We start from the raw sequence: 25,766 nt of genomic DNA, 5'->3' as shown, positions 1-25,766 counted from the left end.
TAGGCCACTCAGTTTATTTGTTCTTCAAGTATGTTAGGTAATGGTTGTTTTTAGAATTTGTGAAGAAGTGTCTCTTAATTTTCAGTTTTCTTTATATAGAGGTTATAATAGTCTTAAACCCTAAAAATGTTTAAATCAAAAAGGAATTAGGAAAAACACAATGATAGGTACATTTCTATTTGTGTAGGGTTTTTTAATGTACAGCTTTATTGAGATATAATTCACATACCATACAATTCACCACTTAAAGTATACTATTCAGGCCAGGCACAGTGGCTCATGCCTGTAATCCCAGCACTTTGGGAGGCGAAGGTGGGTAGATCATTTGAGGTCAGCAGTTCAAGACCACCCTGGCCAACATGATGAGACCCCGTCTCTACTAAAAATACAAAAATTAGCCAGGCATGGTGTTGTGCACTTGTAATCCCAGCTATTCAGGAGACTGAGGCAGGAGGATTGCTTGAACCTGACAGGCAGAGGTTGCAGCGAGCTGAGATTGAGCTACTGTACCCCAGCCTGGGCGACAGAGCAAGACTAGAAAAAACATATATATTATTCAGTGGTTTTTAGTATATCCACAGAGTTATGCAACCATCACCACAATTTTAGAACATTTTCATCACCCCAAAAAACCTTGTACTGATTAGCAATGGTTCCCTATTTCCCCCAACGCCCCTGTATTTCCTAGGGCTACCATAACAAACTACTGCAAACTTGGTGTCTTTAAAGAACAGAAATTTATTCTCTCACAATTCAGGAAGCCAGCACTCTTAAATCAAGGTGTCAGCAGGGTTAGTTCCTTCTGGAGGGTCTGCAGCAGAAACCACACGTGCCTCTCCCCTAGGTTCTGGTGGTTGCCAGCAATCCTCAGCATTCTTTGGCTTGTAGCTGCAGCACTTCAATCTCTGTCTCTGTCTTTGCATGGGCTTTTTCCCTGTGTGTCTCTATCTTCACATGGTGTTCTTATAAGGACAACATAGGAGCCAGACACAGTGGCTCAGGCCAGTAATTTCAACACTTTGGGAGGTGGAGGCAGTAGGATCACTTGAGGCTAGGAGTTCAAGACCCTGTCTCTACAAAAAAATAAAAAGTTAGCAGGTGTGGTATATACCTACAGTTCTAGCTACTCAGAAGGCTGAGGTGGGAGGATCACTTGAGCCCAGGAGTTCAAGGATGTAGTGAGCTATGATTGTGCCACTGCACTCCAGCCTGGGTGACAGACTGAGACCCTGTCTCATTAAAAAAAAAAAAAGGCTAGGCGCTGTGGCTCACGCCTGTAATCCCAGCACTTTGGGAGGCCGAGGCGGGTGGATTACCTGGGGTCAGGAGTTTGAGGCCAGCCTGGACAACATGCCAAAACCCCGTCTCTACTAAAAATACAAAAATTAGCCAGGTATGGTGGTGTGCACCTGTAGTCCCAGCTACTCAGGAGGCTGAGGCAGGAGAATTGCTTGAACCTGGGAGGCAGAGGTTGCAGTGAGCTGAGATTGCGCCACTTCATTCCAGCCTGGGTGACAGAGCAAGACTCCTTCTCAAAAAAAAGCAAAATACAAACAAAAAAACGACAACATAGGGCCCCCAATCCAGTATGACCTTATTTTAATTACACCTGTAAAGACCCCATTTCCAAACGAGGTCACATTCTGAGCTTCTGGGTAGACATGAATTTGGGGAGATGCTGTTCAACACAGAAAACCTCCCAAACATCATAGCCCTAGGCAACCACTAATCTACTTTCTGCTCTAGATTTGATTATTCTGAACATTTTTAGTAGGGCTGTCAATTTTGCACTCTATTGAAAAATGTGACTAGTTTAATTTTTTCGAGGGTGAAATATCCATTTGTTATATTACAATATAGCTATATAATTTGACAATCTCCTATGTAGAATATACAGTACCTGTTTGAGATATTTTAAGTACACTAGCATTTCCTTTTAGGCTGTGTCAATTGACTAGAACACACTATAGTAAATACACAGGTTTGATGTGAACTATAATGAAGTGGTTTTCTTCCTTAGTAATCTGTATCATAATTCCCAATTAGTGTCTTTTTCTGCCTTGGAAATTTCTGCAGAATTGTCAATATCAGGATAGTGGGTAAAAGTACACCCACCATACTGACAAGCACATTTTCTATTTTGTTCCCCAAAACTTCCTGTCCTGTAAAGTGCTCTGCTTGCTTTTTAGTAGACATTTGATAAGTTAATGTTATATCCTTTGCAATGATACTATTTTGATGACAAAGTAATTAAAGTTTATGCTTTCAAAAATCACAATTTGGTCAGAAAAGTTTAGCATCTTAAAAAAAATGTTGCTATTTAAAAAAAAACATATACTTGTGACTTTGTGGCCTAGCTGGCAAAAACTTGACATATTGTCCCATGAAAATTTTGAGTCATGAATTATTTTGACATGACAATATTACTAACAAAATCAAAATCAGCCGTTTAATAAACAATTATTCCACCAAGCAGTCTATATTCCTTTTGCCATATATACTGTTAACAGCAAAAATTTTGGATTTGCTACATATGCAGGGGTAAAGGAGGTATTTAGAGGAAATTTTGCTTTCTAAGGTTATACCAAAGACTTGAGAAAATCCAATTTACTCCCACATGGCACCAAACCAGCTCTCAGTGAGAGTCATTTTAATGAAAGGACTGTCCTTTTAATGAAAGGACATTTTACAGGTGGGATCATTCAGCATTTGATAAATCCTTCCTTTAAATATCCTCCTCCCTCTTTACAGTTGCCTCAAAAGACTTTAAAAAGCTTGAATCCACTTTTATCTTCCTAACCTTCCTCCTTCCCAAGATGATTCACACTACTTTAGAAAAAATAAAAATTTTATTTAAAAAAAGTCTGTGCTGGGAAATTGTTTGAAATGTTGCCCTTATTAACTAGAAATCTTTTTACTCTCCAGAGCTTTACGTCCTGTCTCATAACAGATTTAAAATGGGGTTCAAGATCTAGTTTGAATCTTATAGAAATTCCCTCAGACTTTATCTTCTAACCCTCTTTAATTTGTTCCCACTATCTATGTTTTCCAAGAGTACTTTATTTCTATAATTGTTCTTTTATATGGTATGCCGTTCTTGTTTCATGTTATCCTCTCTGACAATATTTTAGTTTCTTTAACTTTTAAAAATATTTTGGTGTTTTTGTTTCCTCTAAGTTCTTTTTCTGTTTCTTTGCTTTGCTCTTTCCTGTTGGCATCTGCCTTCAAATGTCTAGTCCCTGACTGTGCATTTGTATTTAAAATGAGACATCTGAAATTGATAATTCAGGGGTACAAGGGTGAGCTTAATCAGTGAACTTCATTATATGATGAGGAGACGGCCAACTATTTTTGTTGCTGGTGCATAAGAGATCCACAGGTATTTTTCTGGGATGTTTGACTCACCATTCAATAAGCATAAGCCCACTCTGTACCTGATGTCCTAGAATCTGAAGTGTCTCTCGTTCCCTTTTATTGGGGAGGAATCCTGTCTCCTATCAAGTTGAGACAGTTGCCTCATCCAATTGGAAGGGGAGGCAGCAGTATTTTTACTCTGCCATCTTGAAGAAATCAGAATTTTCCTTCCTGTAACCCCACTCTCCTGATTTCCATCTATACCCGTCACCAAACCGATCACTACTAAGTTCTGCAAGCCCTAGGCTCTCATTGTCTCACACACACTCCACCTAGACAGTCTCAACCGGCATTCTGGCCTTGCCCCTCTCTACCTTCACCAAGCACTGGGCTTACCCTCACTTAAGTTTCAGCCACCACTGGAATTATTTTAGGTATCTGATGCCAGCAAAGTCCTTACACATGCTGACATTTGCAGGAATGAGAAGTCAGTGGCTACAAAGCAATACTGGTTAACACAAGGAGATAATAAATATACTAAGGTTAATGAAAGCCAAGTTTCTTGTTATCAATGGAGTTAAAAATAGAGGAAAATAAAATGAATCATGTGATTTTGGATTAAAATTGGAGATTATCAGTGTGAACTCAAGTTTTTTCTTTTTTTTTTCATAGTCTTTTACATAGAAGGCATAATAGTTTTAATATATAAAATATAGAAATGTTTGATGTAAATGTTTGTGTTTATACATATGTATTTCCCAGCAATGTTCATGAGAGCAAAGACATCCCAGTAGCAATAAGCACATTAAAGGTCAGATCTTGGTTTCTAAGCAGCACCGAAAGGACCCCTGGAGAAATAACTGATTTCAGGACTGAAGTAGAGAATGTAAAATGAGCCTGGAACATCTCTGGACCAGAAAGTAAAAAAGTGCTCAAGTAACCACGGGGAATTTTTTTTCTCCTTTTTCAAATGTTCAAAGGAGCTTAAAGGGGCTCCCATTGGCCAAATTGGAGATGACTTGAGCATCAAAATAAATAATGATAGTAATGGATTATAACCCATTGAATAACATTGGAAATCATGAGTCCATACTGATATGAATAAATAAGTGAATGAGCTAAGAGTTGGATGAACAATCAGATTTTTACATACTTTCAAAGTACCTCCCCACAAAATTCTTATTAATAACAAAAAGGAAAAGAATAACTTTATAGTAGAGCAGCTTGGCAGACACCATCTTAAGCAAGTGATCAATTGAGCATTACAGGTAACAGGACAAATTGAAATTGTGCACAACCTGCAACGTGAAAACCGCAGCATCACTTCTGTGATAATCCTGCCAAAGATGCATAATCTGAATCTAATCAAGAGAAAACATCAAACAGACCTGCACTAAGGAACTTCTACAGTATAACCAGCCTGTAGTCTTTCATAGTGTCAAGGTCATGAAAAGGAAAAACAAAAAATCTTCCAAATTGAAGGAGACACAAGAAATATGGCTAAGCAACAATGATTCCGAACTGAACCCTTTTCCTCTAAAGGACAATATTGGGACATTTGGCAAAACATAAATGGAGTCTAAGGATTAGAAGGTAGTAGTGCATCAGTATCAATGTCCTAATTTTGTTGACTGTGTTGTGGTTATGTAGAATGCCCTGGTTTGTTTGTAGAAAATATACAATAAGTATTTGGATGATGGGGCATTAGGTCTGCAACATAGTCTCAAATGGTTCAGGAAAAAAGTTCTTTGTACTGTTATCTGTAACTTTTCCATAAATTTGTTTCAAAATAAATGAATTGCATTGATTAAAGAAAATAAAAAACTACTTTGGACAAGTATTTCCCGTCCTGTAGATTCTGCTGTCTTCAAAATCCAAACAAATTACATGAGCAAGAATGATGGCTCACTCCCAGCTCAATAATCCTAAAACCACCAGCACAAACCTGTAATCCAACAAAGTCAGATTTATTGACTTATTGCGATCAAGAAGACTGCACACCAGAGGAGCTGTGGGGTGTCTCACCGTACAAAATAAAACGTAGTTATTGTATGTTTTGGCGGGGAGAGTTAAGTTTAGGTGAAATTTAAATGAAATCTCAAAGCATAGCTGCGTGTAAAGGCATAAACATCAGGTCTGGAGGAGAACTGAATGTAGGGCATGTTTCCTTGGAAACTGCCAAGTTAAGAAAATACAGAATGTTTTCAGAACCGTTTATCTGAAGCTCTACACCTGGGTAGAAATTGAGGCTGCTTCTCTGCGTCAAAGAGACTTAGATCCTCCAGGCAAGGATGGGATTTTCACTCGTTCTCATACAATTTCAAATAGCACCGTTTATGTGGACTTGAAAGAACAAGGTTTCGGCCGGGCGCAGTGGCTCACACCTGTAATCCCAGCACTTTGGGAGGCCGACACGGGCGGATCACGAGATCAGAAAATCGAGACCATCCTGTCTAACATGGTGAAACCGTGTCTGCTAAAAATACAAAAAAATTAGCCGGGCGTGGTGGCGGGCACCTGTAGTCCCAGCTACTCGGGAGACTGAGGCAGGAGAATGTCATGAACCTGGGAGGCAGAGCTTGCAGTCAGCCAAGATCGCGCCACTGCACTCCAGCCTGGGCGACAGAGCGAGACTCCGTCTCAAAAAAAAAAAAAAAAAAAAAAGAACAAGGTTTCTCAGTGTGTAGTAAGAATGTACTACTCACTCAAAGGGGTAATACTTTTCCATTGCAGTATGTCCTAAAAGAAACATTGTTTCCTCTTAACGTCACGTCTGGCTTTATTTGACTCTGTTATCCATCCAGATGAAAGGCGGGGCAGTTTGTTACTTTCTCAACCCGAGCTAAGTTTTACTGTCTCAGCAAGAACGACTCAGTCTCTCAAATCATAGCTAATTCTCCTCTGAGGGCCTTGCTGAAGTTCTGCGTTTGCTTGCTCCGCTTTCCTCTCATTTTGGACCTCAAGCCTTCCTGTAGTCCGAGGCCCTGCAACGGGGTCAAACGCGCCTCCGGTCTTCACATAACCTTTCAAGCATCCCTCCTTCCCAGGACACACTCAAAGCGTCAGAGCGGTCCGCTCTTCTCAAGTCCTATTGGCTGAAGTCCACGCGTCTCATGGCACTGGGGTGAGAGGCGGAAAAGGCCTTCCCCAGGCGCGAGAAGATGACGTCACAGTAGCCCGGCCGGGCGCTGAGGTAGCCTGGGGCTCTCTGCCTAGTAACTGGCCTCGCACGGCGCCGACCGAAGACCCCCTCCGTCAGCGACGCCGTCGCAATGGCCATTTGTCAATTCTTCCTTCAAGGCCGGTGCCGCTTTGGAGATCGGTGCTGGAACGAACATCCCGGTGCCAGGGGTGCAGGAGGAGGACGGCAGCAACCGCAGCAGCAGCCTTCAGGTGACTCTCCTCTGAATCCTCCGCGGTAACTGAGCCGGGAAGGGCCCGCCGGCGGGGACCGGGCGTCCCGCGTGTGTCCCGGTGCTGGTGACCCCAATGTGCCCGCGTCGCGGCCTTGCCGGCCCCACTGGGCCCTGCACAACGTTTTTAAACCGAGGGTTTTATCTACATATTATTCATGTGGTCCGTTTTTATTGAGCTTCTGAGGACCTCGGTTTGGGCCTGGATGCTTGTGCGACACTGAGTTTTTAAATCGGAAGTACCTATCGAAACTACCTTGTAGGTAAATGCCGTAATTAAATATAATTTTTACTAAGTTGTTTTTTCGAGGGTGAGGCTAGCAACTTGGGTCAGAATCAGGACTTCATTTTGGAGAAGTCGTGGACTTCTTTGAAAAAATCTAATAAAACCGGCCAGGCGCGGTGGCTCACGCCTGTAATCCCAGCACTTTGGGAGGCCTAGGCGGGTGGATCACGAGGTCAGGAGTTCGAGACCAGCCTGACCAACATAGTGAAACCCCGTCTTTACTAAAAATGCCAAAAAAAACAAAAAAGCCAGGAGTGGTGGCGCGCGCCTGTAATCCCAGCTACTCATGAGGCTGAAGCAGGAGAATCGCTTGAACCCGGGAGGTGGAGGTGGCAGTGAGCCGAGATCGCGCCACTGCACTCCAGCCTGGGCAACAGAGCGAGACTATCAAAAAAAAAAAAGAAAAGAAAAAAAATCTAATAAAACCTATAGAGCCATACCGCAAAAATGCACCTGCTCATAAATTTGGGGTGAAATTGGGAATGTGGGACGCCCAGTTAAGGGCTCTCCGGGAGGTGAGGAAAGGTGATGTGGGGGCCACGTTGATCTAATCCCTGGGCCTAGATCATTGTCAAAGCTTTTTATCTTAAAGGAAAGGAGAGATTAGACATGAAACCTTAGAACACAAGATTTTTAAAGATCGGGTTAATAATTCGGTGCTGTCTTCCTTCCTTCCCCTCCTTTAGGGCCTTCATTTTTTTATTTTATTTGAGACGGAGTCTTGCTCTCTCAGTCAGGCGGCTCATGCGACCTCCGCCTCCCAGGCTTAAGCGATTCTTATGCCTCAGCCTCCCGAGTAGCTGGGATTACGGGTGCCCGCCACCACGCCCTTGATAATTTTTGTATTTTTAGTAGAGACAGGGTTTTGCCATGTTGGCCATACCGGTCTCGAACTCGTGACCTCAGATGATCCGCCCGCTTCCGTCTTTCAAAGTGCTGGGATTACAGGTGTGAGCGACCGCGGCAGGCCTCATCTAACCTTTAAACCTTGTATTGCGTGATGGTTTCACGTCTGATCCCACTTCAGGGAAGACAGTCCTTTTATTTCATCCACAATTAATCTAGTGAAATATTTCAGAGCGAAAATTAGGACTCAGGTCTGATGAATGTGAGTGTAAACAAAGTTTGGCAGACAAACTGTGTATTTAGCTCCCAGAAACAAATGAATGTTTCTGGAATTATAAGTATGAAGAGCAAAAGCAATAAAAAAAAAAAAAAAAAGGAAGTGAGTTTCTTCACTTCTCCAGTGAATTTGGAACTTTAGAAGAAGAAGATACCATTAACTCCTACTTGAGTGATCTGGTCTAGCAATCTCCACTTTTTTTTTTTTTTTTTTTTTTTAGGGTAGTTTAGAGTTGCAGGATGAACTTTCACAACTGGGCATGTGTGTCATTCGAACTTTTAATATATTTAATGGCTTATCTCTTAATTCAGTCAGAAACAAGATGAATTACCTTAATCTTGGCCCCAACTAGGAAGTGATGAGTAAATGAGATTGCTAAAGTGATTTTAAAAAGCAAAACAAAACCAATATATAAAGAGAGGAGAGAATCTTTTTGGCTCATTTTGATATTTCTGAAATATTGGAAAGCTCATAGAGGAACTACATGCATTTTGTTCACATGTAAATACCATGTATAATCTCTCTGTGAAAATAGGTGTGTAGGTGTTTGCCCAGAGAAAAGACTGCATCAAATAGACTTAAGCATCTGTCCAAAAACAGAGGGTAGAATCTAATCTTTCATATTCAAGAAACTTTAATTCAATGTCCATTTTTCAGCCTTTACTACAATATAGGGCCTGGTGGGGGAGCAAAGAATGATAAAAACACAAGTTTTTATCCTGAAGGAGTTTATGATTTATGATGCATGCCTTCTACCAACTTAACTATCAAGCAGTTGTTTATTTAATAAGCTTTGTCAGCTGAATTTAGTAATATATCACTATTTTTCTATATTATTTTCTTCTCAATCTCAAAAATGCAATTGGCCACTATGTGATTTGTTGCTATTACAACCTAACTACTGTATATAAATAAAAAATGAAGAGATTGTCATTTAAAATGAGTTTAAATGTAGTGCTTGTTGAATCTTTCTATAATGTCTAGACATACTAAGAGATAATGAAGATTTTTGAGATTTTAAGAACAGTTGCTGGGCACAGTAGCTCATGCCTATAATCCCAGCACTTTGGGAGGCTGAGGCAGGTGGATTTTTTGAGCCCAGGCGTTTGAGACCAGCCTGGGCAATATGGCAAGACCCTATCTCTACAAAAAGTACAAACATTAGCCAGACATGGTGGTTTGCGCCTGTGGTCCCAGCTACTCAGGAGGCTGAGGTGGGAGGATGGATTGAGCCTAGGAGGTTGAGGTTACAGTGAGCCAAGATCATGCCACTGTACTCCACCCTGGGCAAAAGAGTGAGACCCTATCTTAATTAAAAAGAAAATAAAATAGAAAGAAAAGTTGCTAGTAAAATTATTTTGTTTTATTGTTTATTTTAGGTAATAATAGACGTGGATGGAATACAACTAGCCAGAGATATTCCAATGTCATCCAGTCATCCAGTTTCTCCAAATCCACACCATGGGGGGGCAGCAGAGATCAAGAAAAGCCATCTTTCGGTTCTTTTGATTCTGGAGCTTCAACTAACAGGAAGGAAGGCTTTGGATTGTCTGAGAACCCATTTGCTTCACTTAGTCCTGATGAGCAGAAAGATGAAAAGAAACTTCTGTAAGTGAAAGCTTTCAGGAAAATTACTATCCATTTGCTTATGTTTTTTCAAAAGCACCTACAATCTTTGTTGTTTTCTCTTTTTTTGTAACATCTTTTCACAATACAATATTTTCTTTAAAAAAAGAAATAATGCATTATTTTTAAATCAGAGTAGCAAAAAGAAGAAAAATCACCCACAATCCTATCACTCACAGATAGCCACTCTTTTGCTATGTATTACCCTAGATTTTATTTCACTTAAAAATATATCATTTTTCTATAATAGTAGAGTGCCTTCCTAGGGGTAATTACACTTTTTCCACTTTGTGTTGATAACACTATATTGTGAATATCTTTCTAAGATTAGTCCTGCTTAAGTTCATTCTAACTTACAAGTCCTTTACAAAGTATGATGTAATTTAGAACAACTTGTGAACTTGGAGGTCATTATACCATCTCTCTTCTTTATTTATTTATTTATTTATTTATTTATTTATTTATTTTGAGACGGAGTCTTGCTCTGTTGCCCAGGCTAGAATGCAGTGGTGCAATCTCGGCTCACTGCAGCCTCCGCCTTCTGGCCTCAAGCCATTCTTCTGCCTCAGCCTCCCAAGTAGCTGGGGTTACAGGTGCCTGCCACCAAGCCAGCTAATTTTTTGTGTTTTTAGTAGGGATGGGGTTTCACCATGTTGGCCAGGCTGGTCTTGAACTCTTGACCTCAAGTGATCTGCCTGCCTCAGCCTCCCAAAGTGCTGGGATTATAGGCATGAGCCACCATACCCAGCCGCATATCTTATTTCTTTCTAAAACTTTTACTTGGATTATCCTATTCAAACTGATCTCATTTGATTTCCTACATTTATTGTGGAGTAGATACATGACACTTCTTGAGAATATTTATGGTAAAATTTATGGCTGCTGTCAAAACAATGCTTGGCTATCTGTAATGTTCTCTCGATTCATGGTGACTAGGATGGAATTTAAATGTAATTGGTTAGTCTTTTACTTATCCTAATTAAATCAGAACCAGTTGTAGACATTTTGAGTCATGTACCATATACAACCGATTTTTTTTTAAGTAAATGAACAAACAAAACCTTCCTTTCTGCATTTGTTGCAGTCCTAAATTTAATACCGTTTTCTCTGTGATAATTCTCCTTTCATTGACATAGTCTGAGTAGGGAGAAACTTTAATTTAGAGCCGAATCTACCCACAGCATTACCAGATTAGTTGTATGGATGTGGGTCTGTTTCCCTTGTTGCAAAATGTGAGAATTAGATAAAATGATCTCTGAAGTCCTATAACCCACTTTTAAAATATTATGATTCTGTATCACGTAAGCAGTACTTTGTTCTTCCCAGTTAAATGATTATCGATGTTTGTGATAATTAACAAAGAAAGATTAAAGTTAGTATTTTAGATTTTAATTCCTAAAAAAAGTATGGTATCTATGATAGTATTTATGTAAGTACATTGGTTAATGGGTCAGTGTATTGGAAAGCCAAACTCATTAACTTCTCTGACATTATAATACTATTTGTAACCATGAAATATATAGTTCACACTTCTATAAACTTGTGCTTTAAAGAACACTCTTCAGAAAATATAATGTAAAAGATTTTGAACTATGTATTTACTAGAATTTAAATTTTCAGTCGTGGAAAATCATTAACAATAAATTTTACCAAGCAGCTAAGAAGATCCTTTACTCTTTTTTTTTTTTTTTTCTTTTTTTCAGGGAAGGAATTGTAAAAGATATGGAGGTTTGGGAATCATCAGGGCAGTGGATGTTTTCTGTTTATTCACCAGTGAAAAAGAAACCTAATATTTCAGGTAACTGAAAAATTGTGCATTTTTAAAATATGTTCTAAAACTATTATTTTCTAAAACCAAAAGAATGCCAAAGAAAGAAATCAACTACCAACTTAGCTACAACTAGGAGAGTTTGGACATTGTTTAAAGTATTTGAGTATTCTAGCCAAACTTCATAATTTAGAGATTAAGGTTGGAGAATATAGTCTTTTAAGACATATAGTTCTTAGGAGAAAACATTTAAATAAAGCCCAGGAAGAGACTCTATGTTCTTGATTCTCTGTATGTACAACTTTGGAACCTCTTAGCTTCCTGTTGTGAATAGAAGAGTCACATCCTGCCTGTCATTAAGGCCTTGGCTGCCTGGTTCTGTTCTTTCTTCCCTGTCTTTCCTTCTAAGAATAGTTGTTCTGGAGACCTTCTAAGACCTGTTCTGGAGATAATGTTTAAATGTGAGGAGGCTTAGCTGGGCTACAGGGATAGCAATTTTTTTTTTTTTTTTTGAGACGGAGTTTCACTCTTGTCCTCCAGGCTGGAGTGCAGTGACGCGATCTCGGCTCACTGCGACCTCTGCCTCCCAGGTTCAAGTGATTCTCCTGCCTCAGCCTCCCGAGTAGCTGGGATTACAGTTGCCCACTACCACACCCGGCTAATTTTTGTATTTTTAGTAGAGACAGGGTTTTGCCATGTTGGCCAGTCTGGTCTCTAACTCCTGACCTCAGGTGATCCGCCTGCCACAGCCTCCCAAAGTGCTGGAATTATAGGTGTGAGCCACCGCACCTGGCCTGGAATAGCATTTGCTTTAGAATATTCTTTTCTCTCTCTCTCTTTTTTTTTTTGTCCATAGTCCCTAAGCCCTTTCTGGGCTGAAACCTAGACCACCGGGCTTTCCCAAGCCCGCTCTGAGTGTTCCTGGGCCTTTATCCTTTTGAGGAAACAGTGGGTACCTTGCAGATGGGAGCCCTTGCAATCAATATCACAGAACCTTGGGATCTTTCCTCTGTCTCAGTTCTAGTTGCTCATTTTCTGTGAGCATTTGCATTACAACGCTTCTTAGTTATTTATTCACTTGTCCATTTAACAAATATTTACTGAATTTCTTTTGTGCTAAGTGCTAGGAATATAGTGATGAGCAAGACAGACAAGATCCGTTCCTTATGAATCTTACATTCTTGAGGGAGGAAGACAATAAGTGATGCAAATAAACTAAGATAATTTCAGATAATGATACTTTCTATAAAGAAACAACAAAGTATTAAGCCCTTAATCAGCTTAAGTATTAGTACTTGAGTATTAATCCATTCCATATTGAACCTAATGCCTGTTGACCTAAAGCAGTGGTTCTTAAAATGTGGATTCCTGAATATAGTTGTCAGATAAAATATGGGACATCCAGTTAAATTTAAATTTCAGATAAACAAACAGTATTTTTAGTATGTGTACATGCCATGTAATATTTGGGGCACATTTATACTAAAAAAAGTATTTATTGTATATCTGAAATTCAAATTTAACTGGGCATCCTGTATTTTTATTTGCTAAATCTGGCAACTTTATCCCTGAGGCCCTTTTAGGAGTTGCCTAAGATCAAAAATATTTTCTGATAATACTAAGTGATTAATTGCCATTTTTCACTGTGTTGACATTTGCACTGTTGGTGCAGAAGCATTGATGAGTAAAACTACTTGTATCTTAGCATGAATCAAGGCAGAGGCAATAAATTACTAGTAGATGTCACAATAAAAAAAGTTTAATGCCATTTTAACTTAAGAACTTCCTTTATGAAGAGATAAAAATTATTAATTTTGTTAACCCTTGACCTTGAGTACACACCTTTTTAGTATTCTGTGTGACAAAATGGGAAGCACACACAAAATGTGTCTGCCCCATGCCCAAGTGTGATGGTTATCTTATGTGATTGTTCAGGTTGGACTGAGCTAGCCACTTTTTTCAAAGACAATATTTATTTGAAAGGAATGACAACTATGGTTATTTAGAAGAAAACAGTTGATAGTGTTTATTGCCAACGAAAAAATTAAAACTTTCAAGCAAAAATTGGAATTATGGAAAACTTTGTCATCATGAGCATGATGGCTTCTCAATACTTAAAATCTCTTCTGATTAAATGGATGGCAACATTCACAAATGTGAGGGCAACACGCAGCAGCTCATGCCTGTCATCCCAGTGCTTTGGGAGGCTGAGGTGGGAGGATGGCTTGAAGCCAGGAGTTTGAGACCACCCTGGACAATATAGCAAGACCTTGTCTCTACAAAAAATACAAAAATTAGCCTGAGTATGATGGCATATGCTAAGACTTTTAGCTACTCTGGAGGCTGAGGTGGGGGGATCACTTGAGTTCAAGAGTTCAAAGTTATGGTGAGCTCTGATGGTGCCACCACACTCCAGCCTGGGTGACAGAGCGAGACCCTGTCTGTTTAAAAAAATTTTTTGGCCGTGCGCGGTGGCTCACACTTGTAATCCCAGCACTTTGGGAGGCCGAGGTGGGTGGATCATGAGGTCAGGAGATGGAGACCATCCTGGCTAACACAGTGAAACCCCGTCTCTACTAAAAAATACAAAAAATTAGCCGGACGTGGTGGCATGCGCCTGTAGTCCTAGCTACTCAGGAGGCTGAGGCAGGAGAATGGCATGAACCTGGGAGGCGGAGCTTGCGGTGAGCCAAGATTGTGCCATTGCACCCCAGCCTGGGTGACAAAGCAAGACTCTGTCTCAAAAAAAAAAAAAAAAAAAAATGGATGTTGTATAATAACATGCCAATGTTTAGAAGTTCTGCATAACTCAGTGAACTGGCATTTTTCAAATGACTTATATGTGATATTACAAAATTATGCATGGCTGAAAGTCCATTCTACATGCATGATAAACCAGTGGATGTTAATATAATGCCATAAAAAGTTCATTAGTATGGCTTGAATCTATGTTATAGTTAACCTTTAAGAAACTACTGCTTGTCAAGTTTTGGTGTAGTAGCAAAGAAAAATGTCCACAGTTATTTGAAAAAGCCATTTAAGTCTTCCTTTTCCAATACATGTATGTGTGAGTGCTCATTTTCTTCATACACTTCAGTCAGAACATATTGCAACATAATGAATGCAGAAGCATATATAAGAATCCAGCAGTCTTCTATTAAGCCAAACATTAAGAGATGTATAAACATAAAGCAAGGCTATTCATCTTACTAAATTTTCATTTTTTGTTTTGGAAAATAGCTTTTTCATTTATGTGGATAGGTAATTGGCTTCTTACTTTTAAATGAATTAATACTAAGTTTCTCAGTTTTCATTTCAAATGTGGTAATTATCAATGTAAGTAACCCATGTAAACAAACATTCTTTGGGGTCCTTAATGATTTTTAAGAATGTAAAGGACTACTGAGACCAAAAAGTTTGAGTACTTCTGTCCTTAGGCATCCATTGTGTTAATAAATTAACTTTTTCTATGCAACTATAATAGAATGATACTACTTTTGTCAATTTTGGCTTTTGTTGCCATTGCTTTTGGTGTTTTAGACATGAAGTCCTTGCCCATACATATGTAACAAACCTGAACATTGTGCACATGTACCCTAAAACTTAAAGTATAATAAAAAATAAAAAAAAGAATGATACTACTTTTGCTCCATTTTGCAAGACTTGAGAAAATTGTCACTCAAATCGTTTTCTGTGTTCTGTGGTTCAGATGAGGAATTCTGGTTGAGCACAGCTGGAAGGAATAGGAGGCAATTAGGGGAACAATATTTCTTTAGATAGAGTGGTTATCTATTCCTGGGAGGCAGTATTGGAAATGAGTCCTGAATAAAGAGAGGGTATCAGTTATGGGAAGATTTGGGGAAAACATTCCTGGCAGTAGGACTAGCTATTGCAAAGGCCCTGAGGTAAGAACAAGGTTGGCAGTGTTTACAGACTAGTGGGGCCTGAATTACTGGAGGAGAGTAAACAAGGGAAAGTAATATGACAGTAAGGCCAGAGAGATAGCCAGGGGCCAGATCATGTTGGGCCTAATTGCACTGGGCAGGCAGCCATGAAGAACTTTAAGCAAAAGAGGGACGTGATCTGATTAGAAAAAGCTAACTCAGCGTGCTGTGTGAGGGGGGAAAAAGGTCTGTTGGGAGCAGAGGCAAAAGTAGAGATAGGGAGACAAGTTAGAAGACATTGCCACTTGTGACTGGAGTTCATAGCAGTGAAGACAGAATTGGTCATATTTGGGCTCTCTGTTGGAGCTTGAACTGGCAGGATGCTGATTAATTAGATATAGGGAAAGAGAAATCCAAGGTGATTCCTAGGGTTTTTTGGCCTGAGGGGTCAGTAAAGATGGGGAAGACAAGTCATTAGAAGGAATCCAGGGTTCTGCTTTGAACATTTAGTCTTTCCTTTATTCTGAAGCAGGTGTCCTTGGAGTTAATAATAACTGGATTACAAGGAGTTCTTTGTAGAAAATATCTTGAACATTTTTTGCCTTTGTTAGTAAGTTTGCCTAATTATAAAAGTTACAGCTTTTGGGCCAGATGTGGTGGCTAATGCTTGTAATCCTAGCACTTTGGGAGGCTGAGGCAGGTGGATCACTTGAGCCCAAGAATTTGAGACCAACCTGGGCAACTTGGCGAAACCCTGTCTCTACCAGGGTGTGGTAGCACATTCCTATAGTCCCAGCTACTCAGGAGGTGAGATGGGAGGATCACTTGAGCCGAGGAAGTCAAGGCAGCAGTGGGCCACTGCACTCCAGCCTGGGTGACAGGAATGAGACTGTGTTTCAAAAATAAAAAACAAGTTATAGCTTTTGCTTTAGAAAACTTGGAAAGTACAGAAATATATAAATAAAATAAAAATAACCTGATATCACAGAGATAACTACTACATTTTAGTATATTTCTTTCAAAACATACACACAAACATATTTCTTGTTTATGTATACAATTGACTGATCCTCTGTGCAGTCAAAAATCCACATATAAGCTTTGACTCCCCAAAAGCTTAACTACTAATAATGTACTGTAAGAGAAAAGAAAATGTTAAGAAAATCATAAGGGGTCAGGCACGGTGGCTCACGCCTGTAATCTCAGCACTTTGGGACGCCAAGGCGGGTGGATCAGAAGGTCAGGAGTTCGAGACCAGCCTGGCCAATGTGGTGAAACCCCGTCTCTGCTAAAAATACAAAAAAAATTAGCCGGGCTTGGTGGTGCATGCCTGTAATCCCAACTACTGGGGAGGCTGAGGCAGGAGAATTGCCTGAACCCAGGAGGCAGAGGTTGCAGTAAGCCGAGATCACGCCACTGCACTTCAGCCTGGACAACAGAGCGAGACTTCATCTCAAAAAAAAAAAAAGAAAAAGAAAATCATAAGGATAAGAAAATATATTTACCATTCACATAGTGGAAGTGGATCATCATAAAAGTCTTCATCCTTATTGTCTTTGTGTTGAGTAGCAGAGGGATAGGTGGGTGTGGTCTTGCTGTCTCAGGAGTGGCAGAGGTGGAAGAAAATCCCTGTACAAGCGGGCCCTGTACAGCTGTGTGTACAGTTGACCCTTGAACAGAACTGCAAGGGTCCACTTGTACAGGGATGTATAAGTTGTTCTATGTGTGTATATATGTATACCTATGTGTCCGGAATTGGTGGGTTCTTGGTCTCACTGACTTCAAGAATGAAGCTGCTGACCCTCGCCGTGAGTGTTACAGTTCTTAAAGGCGGCGTGTCTGGAGTTTGTTCCTTCTGATGTTCGGATGTGTTCGGAGTTTCTTCCTTCTGGTGGGGTTCGTGGTCTTGCTGGCTCAGGAGTGAAGCTGCGGACCTTCGCGGTGAGTGTTACAGCTCTTAAGGCAGCGCGTCTGAAGTTGTTCATTCCTCCTGGTGGGTTCGTGGTCTCGCTGGCTTCAGGAGTGAAGCTGAAGACCTTTGCGGTGAGTGTTATAGCTCGTAAAGGCAGTGTGGACCCAAAGAGTGAGCAGCAGCAAGATTTATTGCAAAGAGCAAAAGAACAAAGCTTCCACAGTGTGGAAGGTGACCCAAGCGGGTTGCCACTGCTGGCGCGGGCAGCCTGCTTTTATTCTCTTATCTGGCCCCACCCATATCCTGCTTATTGGTCCATTTTACAGAGAGCCGAATGGTCTGTTTTGACAGGGTGCTGATTGGTGCGTTTACAATCCCTGAGCTAGACACAAAGGTTCTCCAAGTCCCCACTAGATTAGCTAGATACAGAGTGTGGACACAAAGGTTCTCCAAGTCCCCGAGTAGCTAGATACAGAGTGTTGACTAGTGTATTTACAAACCCTGAGCTACACACAGGGTGCTGATTGGTGTGTTTACAAACCTTGAGCTAGACACAGAGTGCTGATGGGTGTATTTACAATCCCCTAGCTAGACATAAAGGTTCTCCAAGTCCCCACCAGACTCAGGAGCCCAGCTGGCTTCACCCAGTGGATCCCGCACCAGGGCTGCAGGTTGGAGCTGCCTGCCAGTCCCGCGCTGTGTGCCCGCACTCCTCAGCGCTTGGGTGGTCGATGGGACTGGGCACTGTGGAGCAGGGGGTGGTGCTCGTTGTGGAGGCTCAGGCTGCTCAGGAGCCCACAGAGGTGGGGGAGGCTCAGGCATGGGGGCTGCAGGTCCGGAGCCCTGCCTTGCAGGGAGGCAGCCAAAGCCCCGTGAGAAATCCAGCGCAGCACCGGTGGGCCGGCCCTGCTGGGGGACCCAGCACACCCTCCGTAGCCGCTGGCCCGGGTGCTAAGCTCCTCATTGCCCGGGGCCAGCAGGGCCTGCCAGCGGCTCCGAGTGCGGGGCCCACCAAGCCCACGCCCACCGGGAACTCCAGCTGGCCCACAAGCGCTGCACGCAGCCCTGGTTGCTGCTGGCGCCTCTCCCTCCACACCTCCCTGCAAGCTGAGGGAGCTGGCTCCGGCCTTGGCCAGCCCAGAAAGGGGCTCCCACAGTGCAGCGGTGGGCTGAAGGGCTCCTCAAGTGCCACCAAAGTGGGAGCCCAGGCAGAGGAGGCGCTGAGAGCCTGTGAGGGCTGCCAGCACACTGTCATCTCTCACCTATACATATATACGTATACATATATATAATTAGGATCATAATCTAGTTTTTCTTTGTTTTTTGTTTTGTTTTGTTTTGTTTTTTTGAGACGGAGTTTCACTCTTGTTGCCCAGGCCGGAGTGCAGTGGCACCATCTCAGCTCACTACAGCCTCGGCCTTCCAGGTTCAAGCAATTCTCCAGCCTGAGTCTCCCGAGTAGCTCGGATTATAGGCATATGCCACCACGCCTCGCTAATTTTTGTATTTTTAGTAGAAACGGGGTTTCGCCATGTTGGCCAGGCTGGTCTTGAACTCCTGGCCTCAGGTGATCCCACTGGCCTTGGTCTCCCAAAGTGCTGGGACTACAGGCGTGAGCCACAGCGCCCGGCTGTAATCCAGTTTTTTTGTTTTTTGTTTTTTGGTTTTTTTTTGAGACGGAGTCTCACTTTGTCGCCCAGGCTGGAGTGCAGTGGCACAATCTCGGCTCACTGCAACCTCTGCCTCCCAAGTTCAAGCAATTCTCCTGCCTCAGCTTCCCGAGTTGCTGGGATTACAGGCGCATGCCACCACACCCAGCTAATTTTTTGTATTTTTAGTAGAGACGGGGTTTCACCAAGTTAGCCAGGATGGTCTCGAAATCCTTACCTCGTGATCCATCCGCCTCAGCCTCCCAAAGTGCTGGGACTACAGGCGTGAGCCATGGTACCCAGCCCTAGTTTTATATTCTAATTTTTGCTTTCAGTTTGTCTCTGGTACTAAAAATATTAGAATGAACACCCTTATACATAGCAACCTTTGCTTACATATGTAACTATTTCCCAAGGTTAAATCCTATAAATTGTATTGTAAGTCACAGGATATGAATGTTTTTCAGGCTTGTGATGCTTATTAACAATTATCCCTCCCAGAAAACTTGTACCATTTTAATTCCCTTAACAGTAATTTAGGAAATGATACATTTCACCACATTTGGAACAACAGTAAATACCAGCTTTTAAAATTTCTGCCAGTCTGATAAGTAAAGCATTTTATCTCTATTTTAAGTTGCATTTAACTTTATTTCATTTATTTACTATTTGATTTTTTGTGTGTGTGAATTGCCTGTTCATTACCTTTGCCTAAATTCGTTTACTTTTCTCATTTATTTGTAAGAGCTATTTATACATTAGGGCATTAGTTCTCTTGTCATATATGTTAAAATTGCAATTTTCCTAGTGTACCATTTGCCTTGTAATTTTGCTTAGTAGAGTTTCTGGCAGAATTTTTTAAATAAAAGTTTGAATATAAATGTAGTCAAATCTTTCTCTTGTGTTTGTTGTTCATTCTACCCCACTTATCTTTAGAAAATCTTCCCCATTTAAAGATCAAAATAACCAACTATATTTTACTGTAATTTTACACTTTGTTAAACATTAAATAGAGTGTAGGTTTTAAGTTTCTTCCTTATGATTATGAAAATTTTCTAATCAACATTAGATATTTTCTTGTTTAGCACCTCTAGCTTTACTATCAAAATTATTGGCATTTATTTTAAAGATTCCGATTGATTCCTCACTTCAGGTTTTACAGACATTTCACCAGAGGAATTGAGGCTTGAATACCATAACTTCTTAACCAGCAATAACTTACAGAGTTATGTAAGTTTGTTTCCTATTAATCTACCGCAATAACAGATGAGCTGTTAATTACTGCTTTCTTTATCGTGGCTTGTGTTTTGGCAAAACCAATGAGGTCTATGATCTTTTTTCAGGAGTAGGCTATTTTTCTTTTCTATATTATTTTCATTGAATTTGGTTGGTTATTAAAATGATAATATATTTTTACTTTAATAATTAGGAATATTACTATTTTTATTATAAATTACCCAACAGTCAGTCCCAGAAATGAAACCCTTTTATCATTTGACAGATATTTATTGAACATCTGTTAGGTACCAATCCAGTGATGAATGCTAGAAAAACAAGGTTAAATAAGATACAGTCTGTAATACAGATTAACATCCTCATATATCAAATATCAAAAAAATTAAAAATCTTGACTAGAATAAGTTGAGTACCTGAAGGAAGCAGTTTAAATGCTGTATTTTTCTGTTTCTACAGTCATGATCATGCATTTCAACTAGTACATGTGTTCACCTCCCATCCAAATATAACTAACTACGTGCTACCAGGTACTTGTGATACTAACCAGATGATACAAGGAGTTGAACAAGGAGAGGGAACTGGAGCTGGAATATCTTTGACAAATAGGCCAAGTCAATGCAAATTTTGCAAGTCATGGGCCATAAAACTGTTACATAAACCTTTTGTGATTTTGGCAAAGAAGTATGTGAAGTTTTTATTGAAGAAACTAACTTAAACATACAATATTGAACTGTTATTTTTCTGTCTTCCCTTTTCAGCTAAATTCTGTCCAACGTTTAATAAATCAATGGAGGAACAGGGTAAATGAACTGAAAAGCCTCAATATATCAACTAAAGTAGCTTTGGTGAGTATGGGAGAGTTTTCTTGAGGGAAGTGTCTTACCTATTGCTTTTTTGCAGAGGATATTTTACTTTAGATTTGGAAAGCAAAACAAAAATTTTCTATCAAGAATTATGATACACACATTCCCAAAATAGCATCACTTAAGAGTCAGGGTCTTGAAATAGTTTTCTCTGTGTTCCTTGGTCAGAAAAGCAAAAATAGTTATGCTTTTTAAAAGCTTTTTAGGGTAAAGTTTTTAACTTTGGTAGTGCTAGTTTTGAAAATGGCAAACTATTACATAAATTTAAGTATTTAAGGTTATCTGTATGTAAAAAGAAATTACTTTGAACAATTATGTGAATGCACATTTAGGATGTAATGTTATCATTTTGTGACTGAAGAACACAGTATGTTCCTTGTCTTAAACAGAAATGCTTTTGGAAGATATATACCCACCTGTCTCCAAAGATCTATGGTCCCGACTGTAGCAAGTTCATTATCTTTGTAAATAAAGTTATGATGTTTCTACACCCATTAAAAAGTTCTTAAGAATTCCTTATTTTAAAATAAGATGTTCACATTTATAATTTTAATATTTCCAATTTCTCAGATGGTTTCTACTCTGTATAAAGGATATGAGAGTACTATCTCCCTACACTTAGTGAATGGTTGACAGTCCCAACACCCCACCCCTTTCTTAAATATGTGCTTCCTGAATAACTAGACTCTTGTGCAAGCTAATTTCTTTCACCTTTTAGTTCTTGTAATGCTATTTGAATTTAGTGGAACCTCTTGGAAGTAGTCTGTCCTTGTGTGAGAGGTGGCCCACCATCACCATGGATGAGAGCTGACGGAAAAAGGATAACTGAGTCGAAAGAACTGTGGAACTTCCCTCAGGGCTGGAAGGTCCCTGCTCCTTGCTAACTGCCCAGGGCCCCTCCATAGGTTAGGATGTGGGACAACCCACCCATAGCTGACTTAACATGTATCAGGAGTTCATGCTTTCTGCTGAATGGTAACCCATTGTATGGATATATTATAATTTGCTTATAATCTGCCTGTTAATGAATATTACACTGAGGGAGAGAAGCCAGACCAAAAAAAAAAAAAAAATAGTGTAGACCATGTGATTCCATTTGTATGAAACTCTGGAAAAGACAAGTCTCATTTGTAGTGATAGAAAGCAGAGAGAGTGGTTGCCAGGGACCAGGAGTAAGAATGCTTTTGAGGGCTGGGCACGGTGGCTAACGCCTGTAATCCCAGCCCTTTGGGAGGCTGAGGCCGGCGGATCACGAGGTCAGGAGTTTAAGACTAGCCTGACCAACATGGTGAAACCCGGTCTCTACTAAAAATAGAAAAATTAGCCAGGCATGGTGGCGCACGCCTGTAATCCTAGCTACTCAGGAGGCTGAAGCAGGAGAATCACTTGAACCCAGGAGGTGGAGGTTGCAGTCTCAAAAACAAAAGCTCTTTTTTTTTTTTTTTTTTTTTTTTGGAGACAGAGTCTTGCTCTGTCGCCCAGGCTGGAGTGCAGTGGTGCCATCTCAGCTCACTGCAAGCTCTGCTTCCCAGGTTCACACCATTCTTCTGCCTCAGTCTCCCGAGTAGCTGGGACTACAGGCACCCACCACCATGCCCAGCTTTTTTGTATTTTTAGTAGAGACGGGGTTTCACCATGTTAGCCAGGATGGTCTCGATCTTCTGACCTCATGATCCGCCCGCCTCAGCCTCCCAAAGTGCTGGGATTACAGGCGTGAGCCACCGCACTGGCCAAAGAATGCTTTTGAGGCTTCCAAATGAAAGAAATCGCTTATGTTTGCTTTGGATGATTAAGAAAGTCTTCTTGGAAGGAAGGAGCAAGTACAAAGTTCCTTAAAAGTAGGATTAAGATTTCAGTAAGCAGAGATGAAAGACATTTCTAGAGCACAGAATAGCAAGAACATAAAGTACTTTCAGGGAATGGGAAATGTTTAATGGATTTTTAGTCATAAGCTTTTTTATATAATAGTGGATCTACTTCATTTCGAGTATTAGACTGGGTATTCTATAAAGGTCCTTTTTACCTAATATCTAGATTTCTCGATAAATGCAGATCTACCCTTATAGACACTGAAAAAAATTTAAAAATATTTTTGATTATAATATCTGCTCATTGTAGAAATTCAGAAAGTATTAAAAAGCATAAATAAAATTTAAATCACCCGTAATTTATCAGCCAGAAATAATCACTGTTAACTAATGTACATTTTTTTATGTGTATTCATATTACTAGTTGTGATTATACTGTTTATACAGTATTATATCTTATCCTTTTCAACATCATATTATGGGCATTTTCCATGTTAAGCATTTAACTTTGCCTTTTTTAATGCACTTTTTTCTTCTCTTTTCTTTTTTTGAATCAGAGTCTTACTTTGTCACCCAGGCTTTCCCAGGCTCAAGTGATCCTCCCACCTCAGGCTCCCAAATAGCTGGGACCACTGGCTAATTTTTTGTAGAGATGGGGGTCTCGCTGTGTTGCTCAGGCTGGTCCCAGACTCATAGGCTCAAGCCCTTCACCCGCCTCAGCCTCCCAAAGTGCTAGGATTACAGGTGTGAGCCACCACACCCAGCCTTTAATGCACATTTTAAAAAATTGAATTTGTCCATAGTGTATAGAAAAGATACTGGAGCACTATTCATCAAGCACTTTATTATTTGCACACTTTTTTTTTTCAGCTCTCTGATGTAAAGGATGGAGTAAATCAAGCAGCACCTGCATTTGGATTTGGCAGTAGTCAAGCAGCAACATTTGTGTCGCCAGGTAAGTGATAAAGTAATGCAGGACTTCACTGATTTAGAAAAATTAGATTTTATAGGTTTCAAATTACAAGCCTGAATCGCCATTTTAAATTACCTTCGTAAATTCTACAACCTTCCGTCATAGAGCCTCAAAGCATTTGACTCATTAGACATTTGTGAAAGGGAGGCCAGATTGGGCATGTTCTTTGAAAGACACTTAGCTTTAGAAGTACATTTTAGGAATGAGTTTTCAGGAGTTTTGTAGAAGTACATAGCTATGATAGCAGCACGTTTGAGAACTTTCTTGTCACTGTGTATAACAGCATAGCATTGTCCTCAGGTAGCAGCTCTGGTGAGGTAGTCCCTGTGGTTTCTCCTTGGGTGAAGGTCGATCAAGGTGAAAATGGGATTGTTAGCAGAAAAGACAGGCAGCAGGCTTTAGTGGGTAGTTGTAGCCTCTCATTTTTACTTTTCTCATCTCATCCTTCTAGTAAGCTTCTCAACACTGAAACATGACATAAATAAGAAAAAAAGACAGGGGGAGGAACTAATTGTGACATTTTTCTGACTGTAATGGATTTTTTTTTCTGTTTTTTTTTGCTGCTGTTTTTTTTGTTGGTAGGCTTTCCAGTCAATAACAGCAGCAGTGATAATGCTCAGAACTTTAGTTTTAAAACAAACTCTGGATTTGCCGCTGCCTCTTCTGGAAGCCCTGCTGGTTTTCGGAGTTCCCCAGCATTTGGAGCTGCAGCCTCTACCAGTTCAGCTATCTCTACTTCTGCTCCAGCTTTTGGATTTGGGAAACCTGAAGTCACCTCGGCTGCATCATTTTCATTCAAAAGCCCTGCAGCTTCCAGTTTTGGATCACCTGGATTTTCAGGACTTCCAGCTTCCTTGGCAACAGGTCCTGTCAGAGCTCCAGTGGCCCCAGCCTTTGGAGGTGGCAGTTCTGTGGCTGGTTTTGGTAGTCTGGGCTCACATTCTCACGCTGCTTTTTCTAAGCCATCCAGTGACACTTTTGGAAATAGCAGCATATCCACTTCTCTCTCAGCCTCAAGCAGCATCATTGCAACAGATAATGTGTTATTCACACCCAGAGATAAACTAACAGTAGAAGAACTCGAACAATTTCAATCCAAGAAATTTACTCTGGGAAAAATTCCATTAAAGCCTCCACCTCTGGAACTTCTAAATATTTAAAAGGGCAATTTTAAATCCAAAAAATAATGATGTTTAAAATTGTTTTGAGTGATTCATATAGAGATGTATATATGCATACATGTATATATTCATAAGGAATATAAGCTTCCATTAATAGTGATTTTAAATTTTATTTTTTTCTTAAGTCTAAATATTTAAGTAAAAAGTAACAAAAACTCAGCAAGCAAGGGAAGTTTTTTGTACAGTAATTTTGGATGGAACTGAAAAATTGTGCACGAATAAAGTACTTTTCTCATGCCATACCACTTTACTATCTCACCATTTAAAGTTTTAAACTTTTTTTTTAGGAAGGGGGTAATTTCTGGAATTATTAGGGGAACATGCTCAAATATTTAGCCTACTTTTAGAATAAACATTAGTAGCATGACTTCATGTTCAGGATTCTCTGAAAGAGATAAATCACAGTTTGTAAAGAGTGACAAGCTTTTATTTTTAGAACCATAGGGGCATTTCCCCCCCATATATTTGGTTCCTTCTCAACTTTGGCGGTCTCATGGACCACCATTTGCGTTTTCTTCAGCAATCTTAGGCTGCTTTTTATTTTGGCCTCACTTTTATAGAATTCTATATATTCATCACATTAGTCTGTCAAATGGATGAGTTGTAAGAGAAATTGTGATCTCATGTGAATAAATAATGTGTGCAGTGGGGTCAGGATTCACCAGTTTCTGTTTCTAGATCTTCTCAGGC

The 25,766-nt window shown here is 40.2% G+C and overlaps 1 protein-coding gene across 3 annotated transcripts; it reads left to right on the top strand.

Annotated features, from left to right (window-relative positions):
• Window positions 1-6,117: 6,117 nt before the first annotated feature.
• NUP42 (nucleoporin 42) lies at window positions 6,118-25,316 on the top strand. 3 transcript variants are annotated; one of them, XM_063668416.1, is made up of 8 exons: window positions 6,118-6,747; window positions 9,556-9,784; window positions 11,506-11,600; window positions 20,169-20,245; window positions 21,010-21,096; window positions 21,504-21,578; window positions 23,793-23,877; window positions 24,478-25,316. In XM_063668416.1, exons 1-8 carry the CDS (start codon window positions 6,627-6,629, stop codon window positions 25,053-25,055), a joined length of 1,347 nt encoding a protein of 448 aa, XP_063524486.1. In that variant the 5' UTR covers window positions 6,118-6,626; the 3' UTR covers window positions 25,056-25,316. The 3 variants fall into 3 exon arrangements, with proteins under 3 accessions (XP_063524486.1, XP_054350835.1, XP_063524485.1); XM_054494860.2 differs by lacking the exon at window positions 21,504-21,578; XM_063668415.1 differs by lacking the exons at window positions 9,556-9,784; window positions 21,504-21,578.
• The last annotated feature ends 450 nt before the right edge of the window (window positions 25,317-25,766 follow it).

Source organism: Pongo pygmaeus, chromosome 6, assembly GCF_028885625.2.
Source record: "Pongo pygmaeus isolate AG05252 chromosome 6, NHGRI_mPonPyg2-v2.0_pri, whole genome shotgun sequence".
In the NCBI taxonomy this organism is placed as follows: Eukaryota; Metazoa; Chordata; class Mammalia; order Primates; family Hominidae; genus Pongo; species Pongo pygmaeus.
This window is presented reverse-complemented; position numbering and strand designations above follow the sequence as displayed.